General features: G+C 40.5%; 1 protein-coding gene across 3 annotated transcripts in view; it reads left to right on the forward strand.

Moving 5' to 3' along the window:
• The window catches only part of PCNX1 (pecanex 1), a 126,371-nt gene extending 109,479 nt beyond the window's left edge, over window positions 1–16,892 (forward strand). For all 3 annotated transcript variants that reach the window (XM_084631695.1, XM_084631696.1, XM_084631697.1), the window contains 5 exons: window positions 1,116–1,390; window positions 2,893–3,098; window positions 4,317–4,756; window positions 6,117–6,257; window positions 11,805–16,892. In XM_084631695.1, the coding sequence (XP_084487821.1) occupies window positions 1,116–1,390; window positions 2,893–3,098; window positions 4,317–4,756; window positions 6,117–6,257; window positions 11,805–11,945 (1,203 nt within the window). In that variant the 3' untranslated portion in view covers window positions 11,946–16,892. The remainder of the gene's footprint in view (window positions 1–1,115; window positions 1,391–2,892; window positions 3,099–4,316; window positions 4,757–6,116; window positions 6,258–11,804) is intronic.
• Window positions 16,893–25,190: the final 8,298 nt, after the last annotated feature.

Raw genomic sequence — 25,190 nt, forward strand, 5'->3', positions numbered from 1 at the left:
AGGATCATGGGTTCCCCATTCGAGCCATTGGCAATGTGTTCTCTGCTCTATTTGTCCTGGAAGGTGGCTTTCTTGGTGGCCATTACTTCGGCCAGAAGGGTATCCAAGATTAGGGCCCTTACTTCAGAACCTCCATACACAGTATTCTTCAAGGACAAGGTCGAGTTATGGCCTCACCCAGCCTTTATCCCAGAGATGGTTTCATAATTCCATAGTAATCAAGACCTATTCTTTCTGGTCTTCTGTCTGAAACGGCATGCCAACAAACCAGTAGCAGAGGCTTCACTAACTAGATGTCAGACGCACGCTGGCCTTCTACACAGAAAGAACTAAATCCATTTTGAAAAATGACTCAATTTTTTGTGGCTGTTACAGACAGGATGAAGGGTCTTTCAGTCTCAGCCCAGAGAATTTCATAGTGGATCATGTCCTGTAGCCGCAAATGCTATGATACGATGAAAGTCCCTGCTCTGTCCCCAAGGGCACAAACATCTTCAGTTGCATTTGTGGCACAGGTCCCTGTCTAGGATATCTGTAGAGCAGCAATGTGGTCTTCAGTCCACACTTTCGTGTCTCACTATACCATGATTCAGCAGGCTAAAGACGATGCTAGGTTTGGCAGAGCAGTGCTACAATCTGCTTGTCAGTGAGCTCCAAAACCCACCCCTTACATCTGCTTGGGAGTAACCTACATTAGAATGGATATGAGCAAGCACTCAAAGAAGAAAAAGCAGTTACTAACCTTCCATAGCTGCTGTTCTCTGAGATGTGTTGCTTATGTCCATTCTAAAACCTCCCACTACTGCCTCGCTATCGGAGTTAGCTGGCAAGAAGGAACTGAGGGGTCAGTGGGTTGGCAGCATCCTTTATACCAGCACTATGAGAGCATAACTCCAGAGGGCACCAGACCTGACCTGATGAATACCACAGAGGGAAAAACTTTCTGGCAGCAGCGCTCGGGGCAAGCATGCACGTATATTGGAATAGACATGAGCAACACATCTCAAAGAACAACAGTTATGGAAGGTTAGTAGCTTTTTTTTTTTCTTTCTTCCTCTCCTTGACTAGTTTTCTGATGTCCTTTTTTTTTCTTGGTTTTTGTTGTTCTTTTGCAGGTAAATAAGGAGTGTGTACGTGGCCTCTGGGCAGGGCAGCAACAGGAACTTGTCTTCCTGCGTAACCGTAACCCAGAAAGAGGGAGCATCCAAAATGCAAAGCAGGCTTTGAGGAATATGATCAATTCTTCCTGTGACCAGCCCATTGGATACCCAATCTACGTCTCACCTTTGACTACTTCCTATTCAGATAGCCATGATCAGCTCAAGGAGTTTCTTGGGGGCGCTATCAGTTTGGGAAATATAAGAAACTTCATAGTGTCCACATGGCACAGGTGAGCTGTGGAAATGAGTTCTTAAGAGCACTCAGCTATTCAGTAACATCACTGTCAATGCTAAGATGTTAGTACATCTTAGCAGAGCATAATTTATGGAATTCACAGAAGTGTGGCTGCCTCTCAGTATTTTTCCCTTCAGTCACAATTGCAACACATGGCCCTACTATGGCAAGAGTGTTGTTCAGCAGGCCACGTGGACAACATCCCAAGCATTTTGCCAATTAGAATATCGTGTCCAGTTTTAACAACTCATAAAAATAATTCTAGGTGGAAACATTATGTCTTGAGATGGGATCTTAGCTGTGCCAGTGACCTGCTGTTGGGTTTGTGTGTCACTTTTCAATGCCTCAGTTTATTCTGTCCATAAGAGGAGTATAATAATCTACCTCACAAAGGTGTGGGGAAGATTCATGCAGGTCTTAAATATGCTTAAATATGTGAGTAGTCCCACTGAAGTAACTGGGACTCTCTCATGAGTAAAATTATGTAAGGCATTAATACTTTCAAGATTGATGATTTTGTACAGCACTTTGAATATGTAAGCAACATACCATTCTAAATGTTAGTACTACACGAGTATTTGACTAAATGTAGGTATAACCATGCTGTACACCTATAGTATATAAGTAGAAATTGGCTGTTTCCTCAAAATTGTGTGGTGTATTTACTGCAAGCTGTGACATATCTCTTCTCCACCCCAAACCACTTCTCCAGCATATTGCTAGAAAAACCTGTCACAGTACCATAACAAAGCATTAGACCTAAGCTAATTATACTTCAAAATCCTAGATCAAGAAGCAAAGAGACTGGGAAAGGATTTGGCAATGTATCTGAGAACAGAAGAACAAGAGTAGTACTAGGGACTGGAGGATGAGTAAATGTGCTTTCTTTAGTGAGGCTAAATGAAGTGTAGCCCTCCAAACAACATTGTAAAAATAAAAGCTTACAGGCTCCAGCTAACAAATGGATTAACCCACCTAAATGTTCAAATGCTGGCTTGGGCAGTATAAAAATCTCAAATAACCCTAGCACTTCATAGTCACTAAAGTATGTCATAACTGAAATCCATTGCTAAAGCGATAAGAAAAGAAACAGATGAAAAAAGCTAACAGTTCTTTCCTGCTCATTTTAAACATAAAGAGAGGAAAAAGTATGAGGAAAAGCCTGAAATTAGAGATAAATGACAGCCATTATAGACAGAACAGCATAAACTCTGATGCTAATATGACCACAAAATAGAAGAGCAATAAATTCTAGTATTTGTTATTAAAAGTATTGCCAATGAATTCTCCAAGTCACATTTGTAAACAGTTGGTACTACATAAATAAAAGTAAGTATCACTTATATGTTTGTCAGGAAAATATTTTTAGTGCTGTCTCAGACAGCAGCCTACAAGTTGGGGAAAGCATAGTACAGAAGAAAAAGCAATATAGTTGAAACTGATGTCTGGTCACTTTTTTCTGTTCACTAATACAATTGATTCTCATTCTGTTCTCAGATTAAGGAAAGGTTGTGGTGCTGGCTGCAACAGTGGTGGAAACATTGAAGATTCAGATGCTGGAGGTGGGGTTTCCTGCACAAGTAACAATGCAGCTGCCAATGAGTCGCAAAGCAGCATGTCACAAGGAGGAGGGAATTTAATTACAGGGCAGGGCCCTGGCGTGGGACTCCACCCTCCTGTCACTTCTCACCCCTCAACACTAGGTAAAACTAACCTAAAGTGTATATTATATAAAATATTGGAACTGTACATAAATACCAGCTAGCCTTTCACCACTGTAGATCAGGGCTGGGCTATAAGCACAAAATTAATTTTGATTCTGTAATCTTAATTCCCAATGGAAATGGATTCATATCGCAAAATCTCAATGCAGTTTAGCACAGTGGCAGGTTTCTGGACTGCTACTGGAATGGTTTGAGGATTGCAGATCAGGATTGATATGCTGACCAGAGTTGAGTGGGATAGCCTTTCTTAGCACCTCTCTACAGGATGGCTAACCTGCACCAGTTCTTCTGTTCCCTTGTGTTCAGAAATACCAAACTCATAACAAGTGTTTTATAAATGTGACTATCTGTCTTTTATGCTACTACAACCTTACTGCTACTGTGGAGTAAATTGTCTGTTGCTGCAGGGTTTCAGTTAAACAGTACCTAAGGAGCACCATTAGTGATCTAGTGAGGAACTGGAGGTAATTGAGCATATGTGTTTCCTGAGGTATAGTTGCTTTCATTTGCCTTTCAAGAAAAACAGAACTATTTTACAGATTAGTACATTGCCAGCTTCTGAATCTCGTCATACCGTATAGCATTATAAGGTCCATAATTGTGATGGGGTATCTACAACTGTCTGGCACCAGAGAGGAGCATTAATTAATATGCATTAAATAACACTAAGAGCTAAAATTCTCATGGTTTTTCTTTGCCAACTTCAAATCTAATTAAACATTTCAGAACTAGTTAAAATAGCAGCAATAGTAACTAAACTTTTTGATGCACACTTAGGAGTCCAGTCAAGCCACATGTTTGACTAAGAATATTTGGTGGTTCTGAAACACTGCAAATGTTACTGGCAGAATTAGACAACATAGAATGAGAAACTAAACTCTTCAGCATTAACGAAATACTTCATTAATGCAATAAGAGCTGGGTTCATACTTATCAAGGACACTTACACTGTTGCATCTATGCTCCTAGCAATGTAATATCAGTTTCTTAAACCAGTTAAGATTAATTGAACATATTCAAATATTTCATTGTTGAAAGGACATCTTGCCTCTGAAGTATTCCAGGCATTTCTGATATGCTCATCAATTTTGTATCAAGGTGCCAAAACACTTTTGTAAGTGTGTAAAGTCTAAAATATGTGGGAGGCATGTATTAAAACTATCAACTCTCCTGATTCCGTTTTTGTTTTTTTGTTAGGCACCAGTCACAGCTCCCATTCTGTGCAGTCAAGCCTTGTCAGACATTCCCCTGCTCGTGCCTCAGTAGCCAGCCATTCATCTTATTGCTACAGCAGTCGTCATTCATCACTTCGCACGTCCACTACAGGCTTTGTGCCTTGCCGACGCTCTTCCACCAGTCAGATATCCCTTCGTAACCTCCCATCCTCCATCCAGTCTCGCCTATCCATGGTGAACCAAATGGAACCCACTAGCCAGACTGGCGTTGTCATCATGCAGCATGGCCTACCCTCTTCCAGCAGCTCCAGCCAAAGCATCCCAGCCTGTAAACAACATGCCCTTGTGGGCTTCCTAGGAACAGAAGGAGGGAATAACGTAACTGATGCACAGTCAGGTGGTAATGCAAGCCCTGCAAACCATATGCAAGCCAAAAGGGATGAAGTTATTTACAGAATCCAGGTGAATCAGCCAGAAGAACATGTTTAATCTACACATTTTTAGCCCTTATTTTTTCCTCTCATTTTTATTATTTTACACCTTGTAGCAACTAAAGAACACTACCCCTGTCTTCTATCCACACACACGTCCTTGAGTTTCTCAGTGCAGAACAGAAGTGCAGTTATGACTAGAAAGGTTCATCTTTATTTTGCTGAACAAGTGGCCTACTGGAATACTGAGCAATATCTACGCACATTACAGACATGTTTTATTTTAGCACAGAGCTGTGAGAGGGCTAGATTCTGTTCTGCTTCATACATTAACAACAAAATTATAAGCTTAGTTTTGCTTGTGGTATCTTTATTTACTGGTTGTAACATGAAAGCCAGAACAGCTTCCTCAGCAGTGCTGGCAGTTTGTATTTTTTGATTTGCAAACTAAGAAAATTTTCTATAGTAGTCACTGTAAAAATATTGTCAGTTTCCTTTTCATTGTATGTGGCAATAACAAAGAATTGAACAAAGTCTTTGCGCATGTGCCAGTTCACCATTGATTTAAGTTGTCTGGGGAAACCTTGGTGGTTTTGTTGAAATCTGGAAGCTAAACACAAGCTCTAGCTCATGTGGCTTTCAATAAACCCTAGTATATGCTTACAATAGAGTGTTGCTGGAATAAATGAAGAAGTAGTCCCCAGTACCACAAAGGTCGTATCCAGCTTGCTTCACATGGTGACACAACTTAATGCCATACTGAAGCCTGTCTTGGTCGTAGTCATTCAGTAACCACGGACAATTGCGAATAAATTTGGCAGGCCTCAGTTTTGTAGCTTTTGTATGCTGGCAGGGGTGAGCTAAGTAAAATACAGCTAAGATCTGCTAACATTCAGTGCCCTTCTTTTAAAACTGTTTTTTCCCAATAATATTTCTTCCGTGTCCCTTCTGTAAACTCTTAGTGTGATGGTGGGTATCTAAGCAGCTCCCTGCTTGTTCACAACTTGAGGGAGGTTTTCCACAATGCTTTCCTGCTGACCTCTTCCAGGTGCAGGAAGCCTGTTAATTTCAAAACACTGGCTGGTCTCTGCTGTGCATCCTAAATGGAACTTAGTTCTTTTGCCTGGTGATAAATCCTCTGAGCCTTCCCAAATCTGAAGGCCTGTGCCACTCAAGTTTTTTAAAGTGCAGCTCTTAGCTAACTTAGGGCTTGAATCTGCACTACTGAAATCCACTGAAGCTTTGCCATTGACTCTAGTGGGTGCAAGATCAGTCCTTTAAAGAGCAACATTTTTATGAGTAGCATCTAAGGGAACAGTTACAGTTTCACTATTAACCATTAATTGGTGGGCCTATAATAGTCTAAAATCCATTTCTACTTTTCATTTTAGATAATGGATCCCAGCCAAGTACTGGAAGGGATCAACATGTCTAAAAGGAAGGAGCTGCAGTGGCCAGATGAGGTGATACGGCTAAAAGCTGGAAGAAATAGCTGGAAAGACTGGAGTCCTCAGGAAGGCATGGAAGGCCATGTAAGTTTCACTTGGAAGCTGATTTTGTGAAAGGGTGGTGGGGAGTCAACTTTGTAAAAGATCAGTCTGAAACACTGTGCAGCCACCATTCAGAAGGCATATTTGATCATATGCTGGTGGAGCAGATGTTCTTTTGAGTTACTACCTGTATGGAAGAAGGAGCCTAGGTCCTCACTTGAACTGCATGAAATTTCTGAAACCAATCCAAAAGGTGCAAGATAGAGTCTTTAGTGCAAAAGTAGGGCTGTTTAAGTGATTAAAAAAATTAATCGCATGATTAATCACACTGTTAATAATAGAATACCATTTATTTAAATATTTTTGGATGTTTTCTACATTTTCAAATATATTGATTTCAATTACAACACAGAATACAAAGTGTACAGTGCTCACTTTATATTTATTTTTATTACAAATTTGTGCTGTAAAAAAACAAAAGAAATAGTATTTTTCAATTCACCTAATACAAGTACTGTAGTGCAATCTTTCTCATGAAAGTTGAACTTACAAATTTAGAATTATGTACAAAAAACCCTGCATTCAAAAATAAAACAATGTAACATTTTTAGAGCTTGCAAGTCCACTCAGTCCTACTTCTTGTTCAGACAAATAAGTTTGTTTACATTTGCAGGAGATAATGCTGCCGGCTTCATGTTTACAATGTCACCTGAAAGTGAGAACCAGTGTTCTCATTGTACTGTTGTAGCCGGCATTGCAAGATATTCATGTGCCAGATGAGCTAAAGAGTCATATGTCCCTTCATGCATCAACCACCATTCCAGTGGACATGCGTCCATGGTGATGACTGGTTCTGCTTGATAACAATCCATAGCAGTGCGGACCGACACATGTTCATTTTCATTATCTGAGTCAGATGCCACCAGCAGAAGGTTGATTTTCTTTTTTGGTGGTTCAGGTTCTGTAGTTTCCACATCGGAGTGTTGCTCTTTTAAGACTTCTGAAAGCATGCTCCACACCTTGTCCCTCTCAGGTTTTGGAAGGCAGTTCAGATTCTTAAACCTTGGGTCGACTGCTGTAACTATCTTTAGAAATCTCACATTGGTAACCTTCTTTGCATTCTGTGAAATCTGCTGTGAAAGTGCTCTTAAAATGATGAACAGCATGTCATCATCAACAGCTGGGTCATCATCCAAGACTGCTATAATGTGAAATATATGGCAGAATGTGAGTAAAACAGAGCAGGGGACATACAGTTCTCCCCCAAGGAGTTCAGTCACAAATTTAATTAACACGTTTTTTTTTAACGAGTGCCATCAGCATGGAAGCATGTCCTCTGGAATGGTGGCTGAAGCATGAAGGTGCCTACGAATGTTTAACGTATCTGGCACGTAAATACTTTGCAATGCTGGCTACAAAAGTGCCACGCAAATGCCTGTTCTCACTTTCTGGTGACGTTGTGAACAAGAAGCGGCAGCATTGTCTCCTGTAAATGTAAATAAACTTGTTTGTCTTAGCGATTAGCTGAACAGGAAGTAGGATGGGTGGACTTCGTAGGCTCTGAAGTTCTCCATTGTTTTGTTTTTGAGTGCAGTTATGTAAGGAAAGAAATCTACATTTGTAAATTGCACTTTCACAACAAAGATTGCACGACAATACTTATATGAGGTGAATTGAAAAATATTATTTCTTTTATCATTTTCACTGTGCAAATATTTGTAGTAAAAATAATATGCACTTTGATTTCAATTACAACACAATATTTATGAAAATGTAGAAAAACATCCAAAATATTTAATAAATTTCAGTTGGTATTCTACTTTTTAATAGTACAATTAAAACTGATTACTTTTTTTCATCACAGTTAATTTTTTTGTTAATCGCATGAGTTAACTGTGATTAATCAACAGCCCTATGCAAAAAACAACAAACAAACCTAAACAAAACCCTTTATGTGCATTGCATTTAAATTACTGTACTATTCACCCGGCCTTCAGTTTTCCTTTCCTAAAATTATGAACTCCTGAGAGTATGCAAAAGATGAATTTACCAGCCAGCCTTAATATTGCGGGAATTGCTTAGTTTAATGGTATTTTGGCTTTAAATCAAATCACTATAATGCAGATAGGGTTGAGTCAATTATGTAGTGAGATAACACAATTAGGTCTCTGGTTTATTTCTGTATATAAAAAGGAAGTTCTGAGATTCAACTGAAAACAAAGATCTAGTCTAACTCAGTTTTCCAGCAGCCTATTAATTGTAATCCCTCTTCTCCTCCGCTGTTATAGCTGCAACTTCACCTTTCACTGCATCTAGTGGAGAGGATTAGTAAGTACTGAAATAGTTTCCTTTCTAGAAAACTGCAGCTCTACCTTTCAGAAATCTCATCATTTTACTTATACACAGTTAGTCACTCCTGGATCAGTGCTCGGCCCCAAGAGAGGTGTTCTTCAAGATCACTATAATATTCAGAGCTGAATGATACAAGCAAATAAGTCAGAATGCCCTTAAATATGAAAGGCATAAGAACTACCAGGGAAGACACACTACTCTAAAATGATGTGTGCATGTATTGTCTGGCATTGGGAACAAGGACTTTCTAATGCTTAGCAGTTCAGACTTCCTACTTAGGCATTCAGTGGTATGCATTAGAAAATAAACTGGTTGTGTTTGCAGCCTGCAAATAACACTCCACTCCACCCAAGCATCCAGGAAGCTATTCCAGGGAGGCTGGGTATTGAGATTTTTTAAAATCTTTGATCCACCCCACCCCAGTTCTTTTTAATCACCCCTGAGAAGCCTAAGGAGACTTTTTAAAGCATCCTAAACTTTCTTGTAGGGATTGTCATATGGGAAATTTTGTCCCGAAGGAAAAAACCAGTCTTTCAATTGGCAGCCAAAAATGCAACATACTTTTTCCTTTTAGCACCTTTCAACAAAGGCTCTCAAAGTGTTTTAAGAAGATGGTAAAAACTTATGCCTATTGTACCTATTGGGGAAGAGAGAGAAGGAAGAGAAGTGCAGAGTAGTTACAACTTGTTCAAGGCCAGACAGTGGCAGCAGGGAAACGAACTTGAATATCTTGACACCCAGTGCTCTGTTCTAACCACTATTAGTGTCTTATGCTTAGAAGTGTTGGCTTCCATGAACAGCTAGAGTCTAACTGGATTTTTAAGTGTGTGAATGAAGAACACGGAAATAAATTCCCCTTGTCCGTGACTGAATTTGTATTGCCATTGGCAGTCCACTCTTATGGCTCATGTGCATTAAATCTTAGTTGTAAACTTGACTTAATACAGCAGCTGTTAGTGGTATTGTATATAAGACATAATAAGCAAACTAAGGGTCTAGGTTGTTAATACTGTGCCTTCTAGTTTTGGAACTTACTCTGTTAGCCATTGCAGATAAGGAATATCCTAGTGATAATGCATATCATTCTGAATACTCCTTGGCAGTTGGCCAGCGTCACTTGGGAATTGCTTCCAAGGAATTCGTTAACTGGCCTTGCTTGTCACAGGATGCCAGCATCTACACTGTTTGATGATGATAAGGAAAGAGAGGAAGGTTAAAAAGAGAGAGTTTGAAGATTAGAATAAGCTGCTGATCTAAATGTTTGTGTGTGAATAGTTCTGTTCAGTAATTCTGGAGCATTACTTCCTTTCTGGAACATAGTGCTAGCGGTTTTTCTCTAGGATGGTGTCTTTTAACCTTGGGGAAGAGGGAGGGCACTCCCTCCAGGAGTGTGCATAGAAGGAGTTGTGTGGTAAAGGCTTCATGACATTGGATCTACTTCAACTCCCTATAACAAACTTGCTGCTGTTGGTAAAGCTCACTTGAAACTCACTTCCCTTCCTGCTCCTTTTGCAGTCTTTTAATGCAACTGAGCAAAGGAGATGCTCATGCACACTGGGACACAAGAAAAAGCTTACTCGCCAAAGGCACTGTCTGCTCTCAAAACACCCAGCTCAGCTACAGGAGCATGTGTCTTGGACCACTGAGCAACTAATAAGCACACCCCCACACCAAGTAGTGCATAGCTTTCTGTTGAGTAACCAGGGGAAAGAGAATAGCTTTCAGAGGGAATAACTAGAGAGAGAAGCAGTGAACCAGAGCAAAAATGAACAAAAAGAAAGGGGAGAAGGTGGAGAGGGGAGAGAGAAGACTCAAGAGAGAATGGACAGAATCTGTTTTTGAAAACTGCATGATGGGACATGAGATGGGTAGGACCAGAGCTCCCACAAGGGTTCGGGACCTCTGCTCTAAGATCTGTGTGTGTGTCTTCTGTACCTGGTTTGTAAGCTGTTTTTCCAAAAAATTGTAGAAATTACTTGGGTTTTGTTTGAGATGTTCTGTACATTGGCTTTCAGAAAGTATGTATTAATTCTCCTGTGATCAGTGAGGGGTTTTTGTTGGCCCCTTCAATTATATATATTTTTTTAATTATGCTTTTAAAGGTAACTGAACTCGTCTCAAATTTCTCAACATTATGTGCATCCTGCTTCTTTCCTAAGTGGTGCTTCTGCTTTGCTATTAAATACAATTACAGTACCCTGCTTTGTGAAAGTTTGTTAAATGTATACCAAAATAGCACAGATTTTCTTTGTTGAAGAAATGCAGTTTATCAAAGCTCCTACACAGACAGCAAATAACAGTGCTTCTGAAATCCTGTTCCTTTCTGTAGTATCTTTTGTGAATAATTTGTAGAGGTAGAGAACAAACCAGTGTTTCTGAAAGTCTCTTTTTGGGGAGGAGTATAATATTTCACGTCTCATTGGTCTAAGCATTTAGAGCATCACTGTAACCTAAATTGCAGTTTGTTCACTGCAGTGCACCGAAATAATTTGGGACTCTTTATTTTCACTGTCAATGGAGCCTCATATCCAAGTTCCTCCTTGTCTTCCCCCACCGCCCAGCTCTTCACTGAGTTTGCAGTGGTTACATGGGGTCTGGTTGGGATTAACTTGATTTCTATTGCTGAAATCCAACCCCAGCTATTCTTTATTTATATGTAATAGTTTAAGCTTGATGAGTGTGTTTTTAAACAGACTTAAGTATTCTTTTAACACCCCACTGAGATGAATGACAGAAAGTAAGCCTCTTGAGTTTTCATTCTTTACTGCTATAGACACAAAAACACAGGGGTGCGGTAATATGCAGTAGGAAGACTGTCTTCATCTTTTGTATCTAGAGGACTAGAAAGCTCTATAGTTGTAGGAAAACCAAAAAGAAAACCTAAGATTCTGCAGAGCACAGAAAAGTAAAGTCTTACATCTTTTATAGGCCCCTTCCCTCAAAATACGTCCTCCTTACATTGGATTTTGTGTGCCAGACAGCATTTCTCTAGTTATTTAGTGTATTTCCAGGCTTTCCTTACTGGCATAAAGAGATTATAGCAGATTTTGAGGAAGTATTACAAGAATAATATATCTATGGATATATTAGCATTGAAAAATGTGTGGTTAGATTGTATGACATTTTCAGTAGTTTTGCCTCTGCCCTGTTATAGTACAGAATTATAAATCAACACCATGAAATGGCAGTAATCCGTGTGGAACTAACCTTTCATATTGTTATGATTGCCTTCTCCAGGTGATTCACCGCTGGGTGCCTTGCAGCAGAGATCCAGGGAGTAGGTCCCACATAGATAAAACCATCCTGCTGGTCCAGATTGAAGACAAATATGTTGCTGTGGTTGAAACTGGAGTCCTAGAACTTGGGGCTGAAGTGTGAGCCACACTGATAATTAAACTTCCCCTCCTCCAAAGATTCAGAAGAGAGGAGGGGTCAGGAGAGGATGCTCCCAGGGCATGAAACTTTAGTCCAGTTATAGGACAGGACCTGAAAACAGGAGGCTTGTAGAAGGCCCTTCCCCAAAATAAAGAAGTGTAAGAGCTGGATTTTTTTAAGTTGTTAGCTGCTGAGGAAACATTTGCATGAAGGGTAAAGATTTGTTGAGACATCATTTTTGTTTTGAAACTTTGTTTTATGCATTGTGTATTGCTTTAAATCAACAAACTTCAGTTCTAAAATAGGAGCCCCTCATATTTTTCTAATTGCTTTGCCAAAAATTGCCATGTTTTGTAACGGAGCATGTGGTGTCCATTCACCTTATTTAAAGAAACTGACTAGCATACAAACCTTTGGTTCAGCGTAAAGCCATATAGAGGTTTTATGTATGGCGAGAGACTGAGCAGATGTATAGACGTATAGATTATCTTCTTCCTTGTGAGCTAAAATCTTTAATGAGAGAACTGCACTAATTTTTTTACAGCAATGCACTAAAATATCTGAGATTGCTCAGAACATTTATTTATATATAAATAAAATATCATTATTTAAATTGCCTTTGGGATTAATCCCCTCCCTCTCCATATACATGTTGACAGTAAGAGCTGTGCTATGGATTCTGTTTGGTTCAGTAGTCTGTATTTCATATCAGTGCATTGCATCCTTTTCACAATAAATGGCAAAATACCAAATATCTAGTAATGTACCTGAATATCCCCATAACTATATCAAAAGCTATTTTGGTGGTGGTGCATCAATCATCTGTACAACATATTCAGCTTTAAAGTGGGTCTCAATGCACTAATTTGCATCCTTTGTCTTTCTTAGATAGTCCTGGCTTCTCTGCTCCTTTACACCTGGAGCTAACTCAGTTATACTGATGGCTCTTCTCTGGAAGAGGCACTTGATTTTTGAGGGAGGTAGGGGTGAATCTTAGTCCATGGTCCATGTCTATTTTCTGCAACCTTGAAGGTTTTCAGATTCAGTACAGTTAAACAACTGGGGTTTGGTTGGTTGTTTTTTTTTGTTTGTTTTTTGGTTTTTTTAAAGGACTTATGGAGGAGGCACAGCCCTAAACTGTTGTATCGTTTTTACCATCTCACCTTTCCTTTCCCTCTAGTCTTCATTCTTTTCTATGACTTGAATTTTATTTTCAATGATTATATATTCTATGTAACTGTAATTTGAGTATTTATAACTGTGAAGTTCAATTATTCATGTGTTACATATCCTAGGTTTTATTGTGTTTTTTAAAATGTGTGTATTCAGGGAAACAAGTAAAACTCAAATTTACTATGGAGGTGTGAGGAGAAAACGGCAGTTTAGATTTAAGTTGCAGCTCCTCAAACTTGATTCTCTTAATCCATGTTGTGATTGTTTCCTGTCTCTGATCTGGAATTATGGTCAGTTCTGCAGAGAACTTCACGCAGTCCTAGCTTTTGAGAGCAGCCATCTTCTCTCCCCCATCATTACCTCTTCTTCCGAGGTAGTATAACTGGGGGAGAGTTTTAGCAGATTGCAGGGGATGTGTTGCAATTATTTCTCTGTAAGCACTGAAATCTAGTCCATTATATACTTATGTAAGAGTAAACCTACAAGGGGTAAGGAACATGTAGGAAGCAAATGCCTCCTGCAAAGCAGTGTTGATATGCTGACTCAAGTTACTATAAAGCTTTTAGCGATGAAAAAGTAGTCTCTTCTATTCCTAGTGTCTGGTCAGTTGTGAACCCAATTCCTAGTGCCCTGTTGTCGGGCTTTGCTTATGTTGTATACGATGCAAAGCGTGTACACTTTATGTACTGTGCATTTTACAATTCCATATTACTGTACAGTTTATACATATGCAGTATTTAATCTTTGCATAAATGCACAGTTCAGAATCTGCCACCTTGGAAATCATTTGTCTGGTTGAAACACCTTACCAAATGTGCACGATAGTGTGGTTAAATTTATCTCCTAGTTATCTGAAAACATAGTGAAGTAGCTGACTTGATAGGCAGTTTTGTAGCTTTGCTGTCATGAGTGAAGAAAATTTCTGTTAGAGTTGAAGCCATTTTTAATGAAGGTTTGTACTTTTATGCCCTTTCTCTGCTGACAGTTAAAAGATCCATTTCCTTTATCAGTTGGAATATGGTTTCACAAAGACTAACAAATGAGAATCCTCTCTGGGGATAGACCCTAATTTTGGTATTAATACAAGGGTCTTCACTGTTCTGATGCTTTGAGAGAATCAGATGCTTAAAAAGCAAAGTAAATACATATACCCCATTTTAAAAAAATCACAACTTGGATGAAGCACCTCTTCAAATATGGTTTTTATGTGCAATCTCTGTTTCTCTCTTTTGGGAAAGATAATGAATTTCTCCCAGCAACAAGTCCATTCCTAATAATATGCTTTGAGGATATATAAAAATACTACAGTAACACTTTATTATTCAAAGTTAAATGGTAAAATTTAGAAGAACCAAGGCATGTCTTAAACAGTAAATATGACTTGTGGATCTATATTTTTAATCTTAAGGCTTCCACTGTGTTGACATTTGAAGACCGATTGTAACTTGGTTAGTTAACAGGTTAATAGCTTCTCCTGAAAGCATTATTAGTAAGTCTGTGTGAAGTCATTCAGATAGCTGTATTTCACCAACACCAAAACTGCTTGTAAATCCTAATAATTTACTATTAACTGATTTCAGATATGCTCACTGAAAATTAGCTAATTGCAATTTTACCCTTCCATATGGCTTTTAAAAATTAGCTTTTTCACCTTCCAATATTTCAGTTACTTGGTTATAAAGTCCTTAAATTACCTAAATTAGTTTATATTGGATTGTCTACTAAATTAGTGGGCTCTTGATTTCACAATTAAATGGACAAAACTTACCCAAATTCTGCTAACTCCGAATATGTTAGGTCAGCCCGTGCTTCAACAAGATTTATTTTAAATTGATTGCTATGCTTTCTTTTTTGTGGTGGTGTAATCAATTAGGAGTTAATACTGATGCATAAGAATTTTTGGGGGACAGTGGAAGCCCTGAATATTCTCATATTGTTGTCCTACCAGACTAGTATGTCATGGCTGTAGAATGGAGTTCTTAAACTTTCTCAGTCCAACATGGAAACTTCAGCCATGTAGAAAGATGGTGGCAGGGTTTCACTCTTATCCTCTGGCAGCATTGTGTGTTGCTGGTATTTTGCTGTATTGACATTCCAGTTAAGACTAGCTTTGTAGCCTCTGGGAATATGATCCACATCTACTTTGTTTCTGTAAGTAGATGTTTCTGAAGGCGGTATCTATAGATACATACATTAAGGGCTTACCGCTGAGCTAAAATGAATATTCAAGTACAGAAATACACTGAATGTTTGTACTAAGCAGATTGCAGGGGCATTCAGCAGCAGAACACAACTTAAATTCTTGAATTCCCTCTCTCCCACACTAGCTACCTGTGAAATCTTTTGATACTTCCTGGTTTTGCTAATGATATCCCAGCATGCATTTGACCACCACTGTTACCTGAATTTCTATGCAACTCATGGTATCTGTGATGTCATAGAGTGATGGATTAATTTTGGGATCTCTCTTGCAAACCAGGAAGTGCCAGAGGATTTCACAATGAGGTTGGGGGAGGAAGGATTTTTTAAAAAGGTAAATAGTTGAATGGCCCTATATCCTGTTTAGTGGGGCACTTGCACATTTCTGACCTTGACTCAATTTTCATATTAGCTCTTTGCAGTTCATCTCCAGTCCTTCCTCTATCCCATCCTGCTTTCTGTCAGATGGTGATCTTTGAGGGCAGACCCTAGGTGCGTAATGAACTGAAAATTCAGAATAGATATGCTGTGGCATTTGTGCCCTTGGCAATTTGTGGCAGATGCCCTAAAAGTTTTGCCTTGGGGAATAATAATAATAAATATCCAACTGGGAATCACTTCACTGATACCAGACCCAAGAGACTAAATGACCCAGTGTTGTAGATACATAACTTATACCTTTTTGAAGACCTTTATTAATAGAGAATGGACTCTCCTTCCACAAACTAGAGTAGAACAGCTTGGATTTCTTATAATGAATAATTAAAATATATAAGTAACTCGTATTGGACATCTGGTTAAACCACCATAGGTTTTATGTAGCTAATTTTATTAAGGGGCTTTTATACCTATTATATAGGCTTCAACTCTTCTTGTTGTCTGGCATTACTCAGTACATGATAGCATGATGTAGTTCACGCAGTGAAGCTAGACAGTGTAAGAAATTAGTTGTATTTATGTGCCTTAATAAAACAGTGGTTACATAACGCCTTGGTGGGAACTACAGTACATGACTTATTTCACCCCAGTGTTGTATATTTATATTTCCAAGAAAAAATTATTTAAGATGGCTGCTCCAAAAGACTTCAGGAGTATATGTACATCACTCAGTCACAAACATTTGAATACAAGCAATCTAATAATTTCTGGTGTACAGTTTGAATATATAACCTCTGGCAAATTCAATCATCCCATGACTTTGATAGACAGACATCATATAGCTTAATGTTAACTTGTTCCATAAGGACCCTAAGTAGGCCTGACAATGAGCCGCTGATTAGAAAATTGATGGAGGAGGGGAATAAAACATAGATAGGGAGAGTGGGTTGAGTTTTGAATGGGCTATGAAAAATACACATTGCCTCTACCAGCATATAGATATCTTGCCAGGGATAGGGATACATGTATTTGCGTGTGTCTGTAAGCGTGTATGTGTCTGCGTGTGTGTAATTGAAAACAGCCTGTAAATATTGTAGTTGTTTGAAATGGAAAAAGCAGAGATTTTTTTGCAATGTGTTGTATCAAAAAGGACAGTATTGACAGTGAAGAAACACTGAGAAATAAAATTTTCTTTTTTCATTTGTGCTATTCTTATTGATTGCATTTTCACTTCATTTTCCATGGGATGCCAACCTTGCAAATGACTATAAAGAACCGTTTTTTTTTAAATTATACCTCAGTATATCACTCAGTTCCCCATTTATTATGAATAAGGTTCCATGTTTGTCACGGAGGTCATGGAGTTCACGGATTCCGTGACTTCTGCAGCAGCCCGTGCGGCTGGCCTGGGATCCACCTGAGCAGCTCGGGCAGCCGCTGGGGAACTTTGGGGCCCTCCAGCAGCAGGAGTTTGGGTGTGGGGGGGGGCTCAGGATTCGGAATTAGGGTGCAGGGCGGTGCTTACCTTGGGGGGGGGCGCTCCCCTGAAGGGTGACAGGAACTCCCTTCCCTCAGCTCCTAGCTCCATGTGCTGCCTCCACCTGCAGGCACTGCCCATGTAGCTCCCATTGCCTTGTGGTTCCCAGCCAATGGGAGCTACAGAACCGGGGCTTGGGGCAGAGCAGAGGTAGGGAACCTGCCTTCCCGCCTCAAGTTTTAGTCAGGGGTGTATAGTAAAAGTTAAGGTCAGGTCATGGGCCATCACCTGTCCATGACGTTTACTAAAAATACCTATGACTAAAATGTAGCCTTAATTATGAAGGAACCCCTGGTATATTAAACTGAGTTCCCTTACTCTGTCTAGGCGTTGTGACATTTAGATGTTACCTATTAGTTAATACAAGCGTTGCCCCAACCACGTTTGCTTCATAGTTATTTTTACAGTATGTCACTTAAAATCCTGCCCATCAGCACTGTTTCTGGGCACTTCTGTATATTATGGACACCAAATCTGTTAACAAATATTAACCAAATGTAGGCTTTACCCCTTAACTGCAGAATAATTCCACTATCCTTTGCCACAAGATACTAGTGCTAAATCTAGGCTTCTTTACTAATGAATTTATACAGTTCCCTAAAGCTAAAAATCTCTCTCTCCAAGAGGGAAGGCCCCTTCAGTAACTATTAAGTTTGTGTTCCTGTAGCTGATTTCAGTAGAGGAAGATGATGGTAACTCAGGAGGATGTTGACAGCAGCTATTAAAGTCGGACATTTTAAAATCTGGGTCCAGATAACCTGGATCCAAGAGTTGTAAAAAAAACTAGCTGGAAAGCTCTCTTGACTTTTCAAAAAGTCTTTGGACACTGGGAAATTCTAGAGGACAATATTTAAAAAGAGTAAATGTGATTACTACAGCAATTGGCCTTTAGCCTGTCGTTGATATCAGACAAAATGATGGAATGGCTTACATAGGGCTTGATTAATATGATCAAAACCATGGGTTTATATACAACAGATTTTTTCAAACTATCTTTTTTGAGGAGATTACAAGATTGGTTGACAAAGGTGATAATGTTGATGTAATATACTTACACTTCTGTAAGGCATTTGACTTGATACCACATTACAGAAACTAGAACAACACAAAATCAACCTGGCACACATTAAATGGGTTTAAAATTAGCACAAAGCGGCTGGGGGCCGGGGGGAGAAGTAAGAGGAGAGGTCACTGATACAGAGCAACCTGGATCACTTAGTAAACAGAGTGCAGGCAATCAATATGTTTTAAAACAGCTAAATGTAAAGTCATACATCTAGGAAGAAAGAATGTAGGCTACACTTACAGGATGGGAGCCTCTATTCTGGGAAGCTGTGAATCTGCTACCTGAACTTCAAAAGGGATGCTGGAGAGAATTCACAGAAAAGCCATGAGAACAGAACATAAGAACGGCCATGCTAGGTCAGACCAAAGGTCCATCTAGCTCAGTATCCTGTCTTCTGACAGTGGTCAATGCCCCAGAGGGAATGAACAGAACAGGTCATCATCAAATGATCCATCCCCTGTCGCCCATTCCCAGCTTCCGACAAACAGAGGCTAAGGACACCATCCCTGCCCATCCTGGCTGATATCTACTGATGGACCTCTATGACTTTATCCAGTTCTTTTTTTAATCCTTTTATAGTCTTGGCCTTCACAACAGCTTCTGGCAAGGAGTACCAAAGGTTGACTGTGCGTTGTGTGAAGAAATACTTCCTTTTATTTGTTTTAAAACTGCCGCCTATTAATTTCATTTGGTGACCCCTAGTTGTTGTGTTATGAGAAGTAAATAACACTTATTTACTTTCCCCACACCAGTCATGATTTTACAGACCTCTATCATATCCCCCCAATTTAGTCATAGTCTCTTTTCCAAGATGAAAAGTCCCAATCTTATTAATCTCTTCTCATACGGAAGCTGTTCCACACCCTTAATCATTTTTTGTTGCCCTTTTCTGAAGCTTTTCCAATTCCAATATAACTTTTTTGAGTTTGGGCAACAACATCAACATGTGGGCGTACCATGGATTTATATAGAAGTAATATATTTTCTGTCTTATTATCTATCCCCTTCTTAATGATTCCCAACATTGTTTGCTTTTTTGACTGCTGCTGCACACTGAGCAGATGTTTTCAGAGAATTATCCACAATCCAAGATCTTTCTTGAGTGCTAACAGCTAATTTCAATCCCATCATTTTATATGTAGAGTTGGGATTATGTATTCCAAAGTGCATTACTTTGCATTTATCAACATTGAATTTCACCTGCCATGAAAATGATTGAAGGACTGGAAAACATGCCTTATAGTGATAGACTTTAGAGACATTACTAGAAGAATTCATTGTCTGTCCAGTCACCCCCACCCCCCAGTGCTCATACATCAGCATTTTGCCAAACCTAACTTTTCCAGGAACCTTTTAAATGCAAATGAAACCTGACTAGTCCTCGCTGATCACTGAACTTGTCTAATCCTATACACCTTCCCTTGCACAGGTAAAGGTTTAAAAATTAGAAACCTGCCAGCAGATGGCAGCATCTATACATCCCATATAGGAGAGGGATTTCTCTTACATCTGGCAGTCTCCTGAGGATGCCTATTTAAATTATATGCAGTGTACCTATCTGACCTCAACAGATTCATCTGCTTTGCTTCCTTTTTTCTAGCCTTCACAGCACTGTGTATACTAGGGGAGCTAGTTGTGAAAACCCTACTCTTTGTGCTGGAACAAGGAAGGAAGTGAGATGCATGGGTTCTGTGGAACAATGGCCAATAACAATGCGATTAATGCAGCCTGCCTGACCCAACCAACTAGTTTGAGAGGAGGCTTCAGGATAAACACTATTCTTTTTAATTAGCATAAAATTACATTCTTGGCATGAAGAAGTAGAAGAGCCAGAGTAACTTTTTTGGTGTGTGCCACGCCCAGTAATTGGAAAGCCCAGGCATGAAGGGAATATTAAAATGCAATCTTTACATACATTTTGTAAAGTTGCTTTTCTGCTTGCTTATATGTTGTCTCCAGGAATTAGATGATCCCCAGTCAGAATATCCAGACTGCTAAAATAAGCAGTAAAGTTAAGTGCTCACATTTAATTTGCCATCATTTAGGCTTTAGGATTAATCACCTATTTGAGATGAGTTTGGCTATTCATGTCCATCAGAGCTATGAGTTCAGGCTGTCTGCTCGTTCTCAGTGCTGCACTAGGGCCACTGAAGAAATCCCCATACACCTGGAAACCAGCTCAAGCCAACCCTGACTTGGTATGTTCACATAAACACTCATCCAACCACTTCTTAGCTGAAGTTACCTTTGTGGTCACTGGTGATATTCTGGGTGGGCACATCTAACACATTCTCTCCCCACCCCTGCTTCTTCCTTTCCCTTTTTATCTGTTTGTAACAGCCAATAATAGTCAACCTGCTGTCCTCGACATTATGTGGGATGAACTGAGTGGCTATGAAACTTCTCATAGGAAGACAGAACAATTTGTTTTCAATAAACTGGATATGCTCTTAAATTTAAAAAAAATCCATAATGCAACACAAACCATGTCAAGGGGGGTGCCAAAAAACAACTATATACAGTCTTGCGTAAGATCAGCAAAAAGCAAAGTACTTCTAGAGAACTAGTTTAAGCCATGAACATTTGAGTGGAGGAAGAAAGGATAGGACTGGATGGCTTGGTGATGATAAAGAGGTATGAGCGGGTAGTAACCAAATGTTGTTCTATCTATCTATCACAAATGTTTGTGTAGGAATTGGCTTTGTCTTCAACAAACAAGCAAACATTGTGTTGGTAGTCTCAGCAGAGAAGCCAAGGATTGAATGAGAGTGGACGACAGTACTCAAATCTCTTTTTGGGTCTCTCCAAAACAAGAAAAGGTGACTGTTTGTTTGGAGGGAACCTCCACTGCCTGTGTTATACTTATTCTGTGCAGGAGTGCCTCAAAGTATAGCTGAGTAGCCATGTATTCATCATCTCCCACTATGTCTCTGTGTCCCTTGATGTTTTCTGATCAATACTTTCCTTCCTCTCCTCCTGCCGTAATCCTGCAGTGTCCTGGCATACAGACACTTCCGAAGTCCCAGTTAGCGGTCAGCTCAAGATTCACAGATTCCAAGGCCAGAAGAAACCATTGTGACCATCTAGTCTGAACTCCCATATAACAAAGGCCATAGAACTTCCCCACAGTAATTCTAGAGCAGAGCTTTTAGAAACACTTCCAGTCTTGATTTTAAAAATTGCTAGCAATGGAGAATCTACCACTAGCCTTGGTAAATTGTTCCAATGGTTAATTATCCTTACTGTTAAAAATATACACGTTATTTCCACTCCTAAATTTGTCTAGCTTCAATTTCCAGCCATTGGATCGTGTTATACCTTTCACTGCTAGACTGAAGAGCCCATTACCATGTATTTCTTCCCCATGGAGGTACTTATAGACTATAGTCAAGTCACCTGTAACCTTCTCTTTGTTAAGCTATAGCGCTAGAGCTCTTTGAGTTTGTCACTATAAGGCAGGTTGTCTAATCCTTTAATGATTCTCATGGCTCTTCTCTGAACCCTCTCCAGATTATCAACATCTTTCTTGAATTGTCAGCCCTGGAACTGGACATGGTATTCCTGTGCTAAATACAGAAGTAAAATAACCTCTCTACTCCTACTTGAGATTATCTTATTTATGCATCAAATGGTCGTGTTAGCTCTTTCTGACACAACAATGCACTGGGAACTCATGTTCAGCCAATTATCCACCACCACCTCTAAAGCATTTGCAGAGCCACCGCTTCCCAGGATAGAGTCCCCATCCTGTAAATATAACTGTGGTGAGGTATACAAAGCCCACACTCGACAACAAGGGATTAAGGAGCTGCTCTGGGCTCAGGCAGCTCTGCCCCACCACGCATGATGCATGCATAGACTAGAGGAGGACTCTAAAAGGGAAGCAGAGCAGCTCACTCACTGGTAGAACAGGGAAGCAAACAGATTTTTGGCCCTCCACTCTCAAGGAAAGGGCTGACTGAAGCAGGCACTTCCCAGGCGGCTGTTGCCCAATGGTTGCTCCCTGATGGAAGGGGGTGCCAGATTCTAACACACCTTGATAGGGAATCATTCCCCTCTATTTCCTGTTAGCTCAGTTTATTTGCATTAATTCCCCTTGTTTTTTGTTCATGGATTACCCTGGAAGAGGAGAGACTTCAGTGACCTGCTGGAGGGCCAAGTTGCAGGAAGAGGCAGATCTCCGCAGAGGCAGAGCGACCATTGGCAGGGGGTACCCAACAGGAAGAGAGCTGCTACACCAGTTCTGGCTACAAGGAGGTGCTAGCAGTGAGTCAATCCTTTCACAATGGCCTACATTCTTTGTTTCCCAGATTATATGTTTATGTTTAGCTGTATTAAAATGCATATTGTTTGCTTGAGCCCAGTTTACCAAGCAATATAGATCGCTCTGTATCAGTGACCTGTCATCTTCATTATTTACCACTACCCCAATTTTTGTGTCATCCGTAAATTTTATCAGTTATAATTCCATGTTTTCATCTAAGTCATCAATAAGAATGTTTACTAGCACAGGGCTAAGAACTGATTCCTGCAGGACCCCGCTATACACACACATGCTCAATGATGATTCCCCATTTACATTTTTATTTTGAGATCTATCAGTCAGTCAGCTTTTAATACGTTTAATGTGTACCATGTTAATTTTATATTGACCTAGTTTTTAAATCAGTTACGCTACCAAGTCAAATGCACTACAGAACTCTATATTACATCAACCCTATTAACTTTATCAACCAAATTTGTAATCTCCTCAAAAAACAGATATCAAGTTAGTTTGACAGGATCTATTTTTCATAAATCCATGTTGACTGGTATTAGTTATATTACTCTCTTTTTTAATTCTTTATTAATTGAGTCCCATATCAGCCACTTTATTATCTTGCCTGAGATTAATGTCTGACTGACAACCCTATGCTTACCCTGGTTATCCTGTTTATCCTTTTTAAATACTGGCACAACGTTAGCTTTCTTCCAGTCTTCTGGAATTTTCCCAGTGTTGACTTATTGAAAATCAACATTAATGGTCCACTGAGCTCTTTTAAAACTCTTGGATGCAAGCTATTTGGAACTACTGATTTTAAAATGTCTAACTTCAGCATCCAGGAAATACGCATCCTTTAAATTGAGGGTGGCATACCGGTCCCCTGGATCTAGAAAGGGGATAATGGAGGCCAAGGATACCATGTGGAACTTCAGTTTCTTCATGAATCTGTTGCAGTTTCGCAGGTCCAGGATCAGTCTGAGATCACCATTGGCCTTTGGGATTAGGAAGTAACTGGAGTAGAACTCCCAGCCCCTTAGCTTTGGTGGAACCTTCTCCACTGCTCCTGCCCTTAGGAGCAACTGCACCTCCTGAGCTAAAAGTCTCTCATGAGAAGGATTCCTAAAGAGGGACAGGGAGGCAGGGTGGGAAGGAGGGGAACAACTGAATTGAAGGGTGTATCTCACTTCTACTGTGCACAGTACCCTGTGATCTGTGGTAATGAGGGCCCAAGCCTGACAGAAGAGGGATAAGCAGTCCACAGATGCAGGGGACATAAGATCCAGACACTGTCCTGGTAAGCTGTCCTCAGGCACACTCTAAAAAGGCCTGCTTAGACCCTGCCAAATGTCTCAAGGGAGCAGAGGAGGATTGGGATGGGGGCCTCCTCTTGTAGCCTCTGTTCCTTCTCCTACTGTATTCCTGCCTCTGCTGTGGTCTGTGGAGGATAAATGCAGGCCATTGGTTGGGGCTTATAGTGCTTCCTAATGGGGGCTGGTGTATGCAGACCCAAGAATTTCAAAGCAGCCCTTGAGTCTTTCAAACTATAGAGTTTTGAATCAGTTTGCTCTAAAAAGAGCAATTTGCCTTCAAACGACAGGTCCTAGATCATTTGCTGGACCTCATAGGGCAGTCCCAAAGACTGAAGCCAGGAGCTCTGCCTCATGACCACTGCAGAAGCCATGGAGCGGGCTGCAGGGTTTGCCATGTCCAGAGCCACCTGGAGGGATGCTTTGGCTACTGCTTTGCCTTCCTCCACCAGGACCAAAAATTCACCCTTGGATTCCAACAGCAGGAGCTCCCTGAACTTTGCCATTGCAGTCCAGGAGTTAGTCATACCGACCCAGGAAAGCCTGGTTGTTGGCAATCCTTAACTGGAGGCCACCTGTAGAGTGGACCTTTCTGCCAAAAGAGTCACGTCTTATGGCATCTTTGACCTTAGGGGACAGCCCTTTTAGCCCCTATCTCTTCCTTTCATGTGCCATCAAAATGGCCAGCGAGCCTGAGGGGTGGGAGTGGGGGGTTGAATACAAAAACTCATACACCTTGGGAGGGACAAAGTATTTCCTCTCCATCCTCTTGGCAGTAGGTTGGAGGGATGCATGGGTCTGCCAGAGCAATTTTATAGGTTCTAGGATGGCATCATTCAATGGCAGGGCCATGCATAATGGTCCTGAGGTCACTAAAATATCCACTAAGCCATGGGAGGATTCAGAGATATCTTCTGGTTTTATGCTCACGGTCTGGGCTACCCTCTGCATGAGTTCCTGGTGTGCTCTATAATCATCCTGGGTCAGCGTCATAGCTGTCCGCAAGCGCGCCCCCCGCCCCGGGCCCCACTGCCTCAGTGGAGGAGGAAGATGATGAGGCCTGTACAGGCACAAGGCCCTGTACTTCTCCCTCTGCTCCAGATGAGTCCTCTGAGGGGAAGTCCTACGGTTTGCTACCAGGCGCGGCACCAGGGACCAATCCCTGCTCTGAGGGAGATGGGCAGGGGAGCTCATGCCTCCGATATCGCAGAGAAGAATCTTCTAGATTGGGATCCCTGGATAGATTGGAATTCCCAGGGGCTCCAAAATGGCCACTGGTAGCATGCCCTGGCTCATGTCCGCCACAGGGTGCCGTTGATTGGAG

This window comes from Lepidochelys olivacea (assembly GCF_965140295.1).
Source record: "Lepidochelys olivacea isolate rLepOli2 genome assembly, chromosome: 6".
Classification (NCBI taxonomy): Eukaryota; Metazoa; Chordata; order Testudines; family Cheloniidae; genus Lepidochelys; species Lepidochelys olivacea.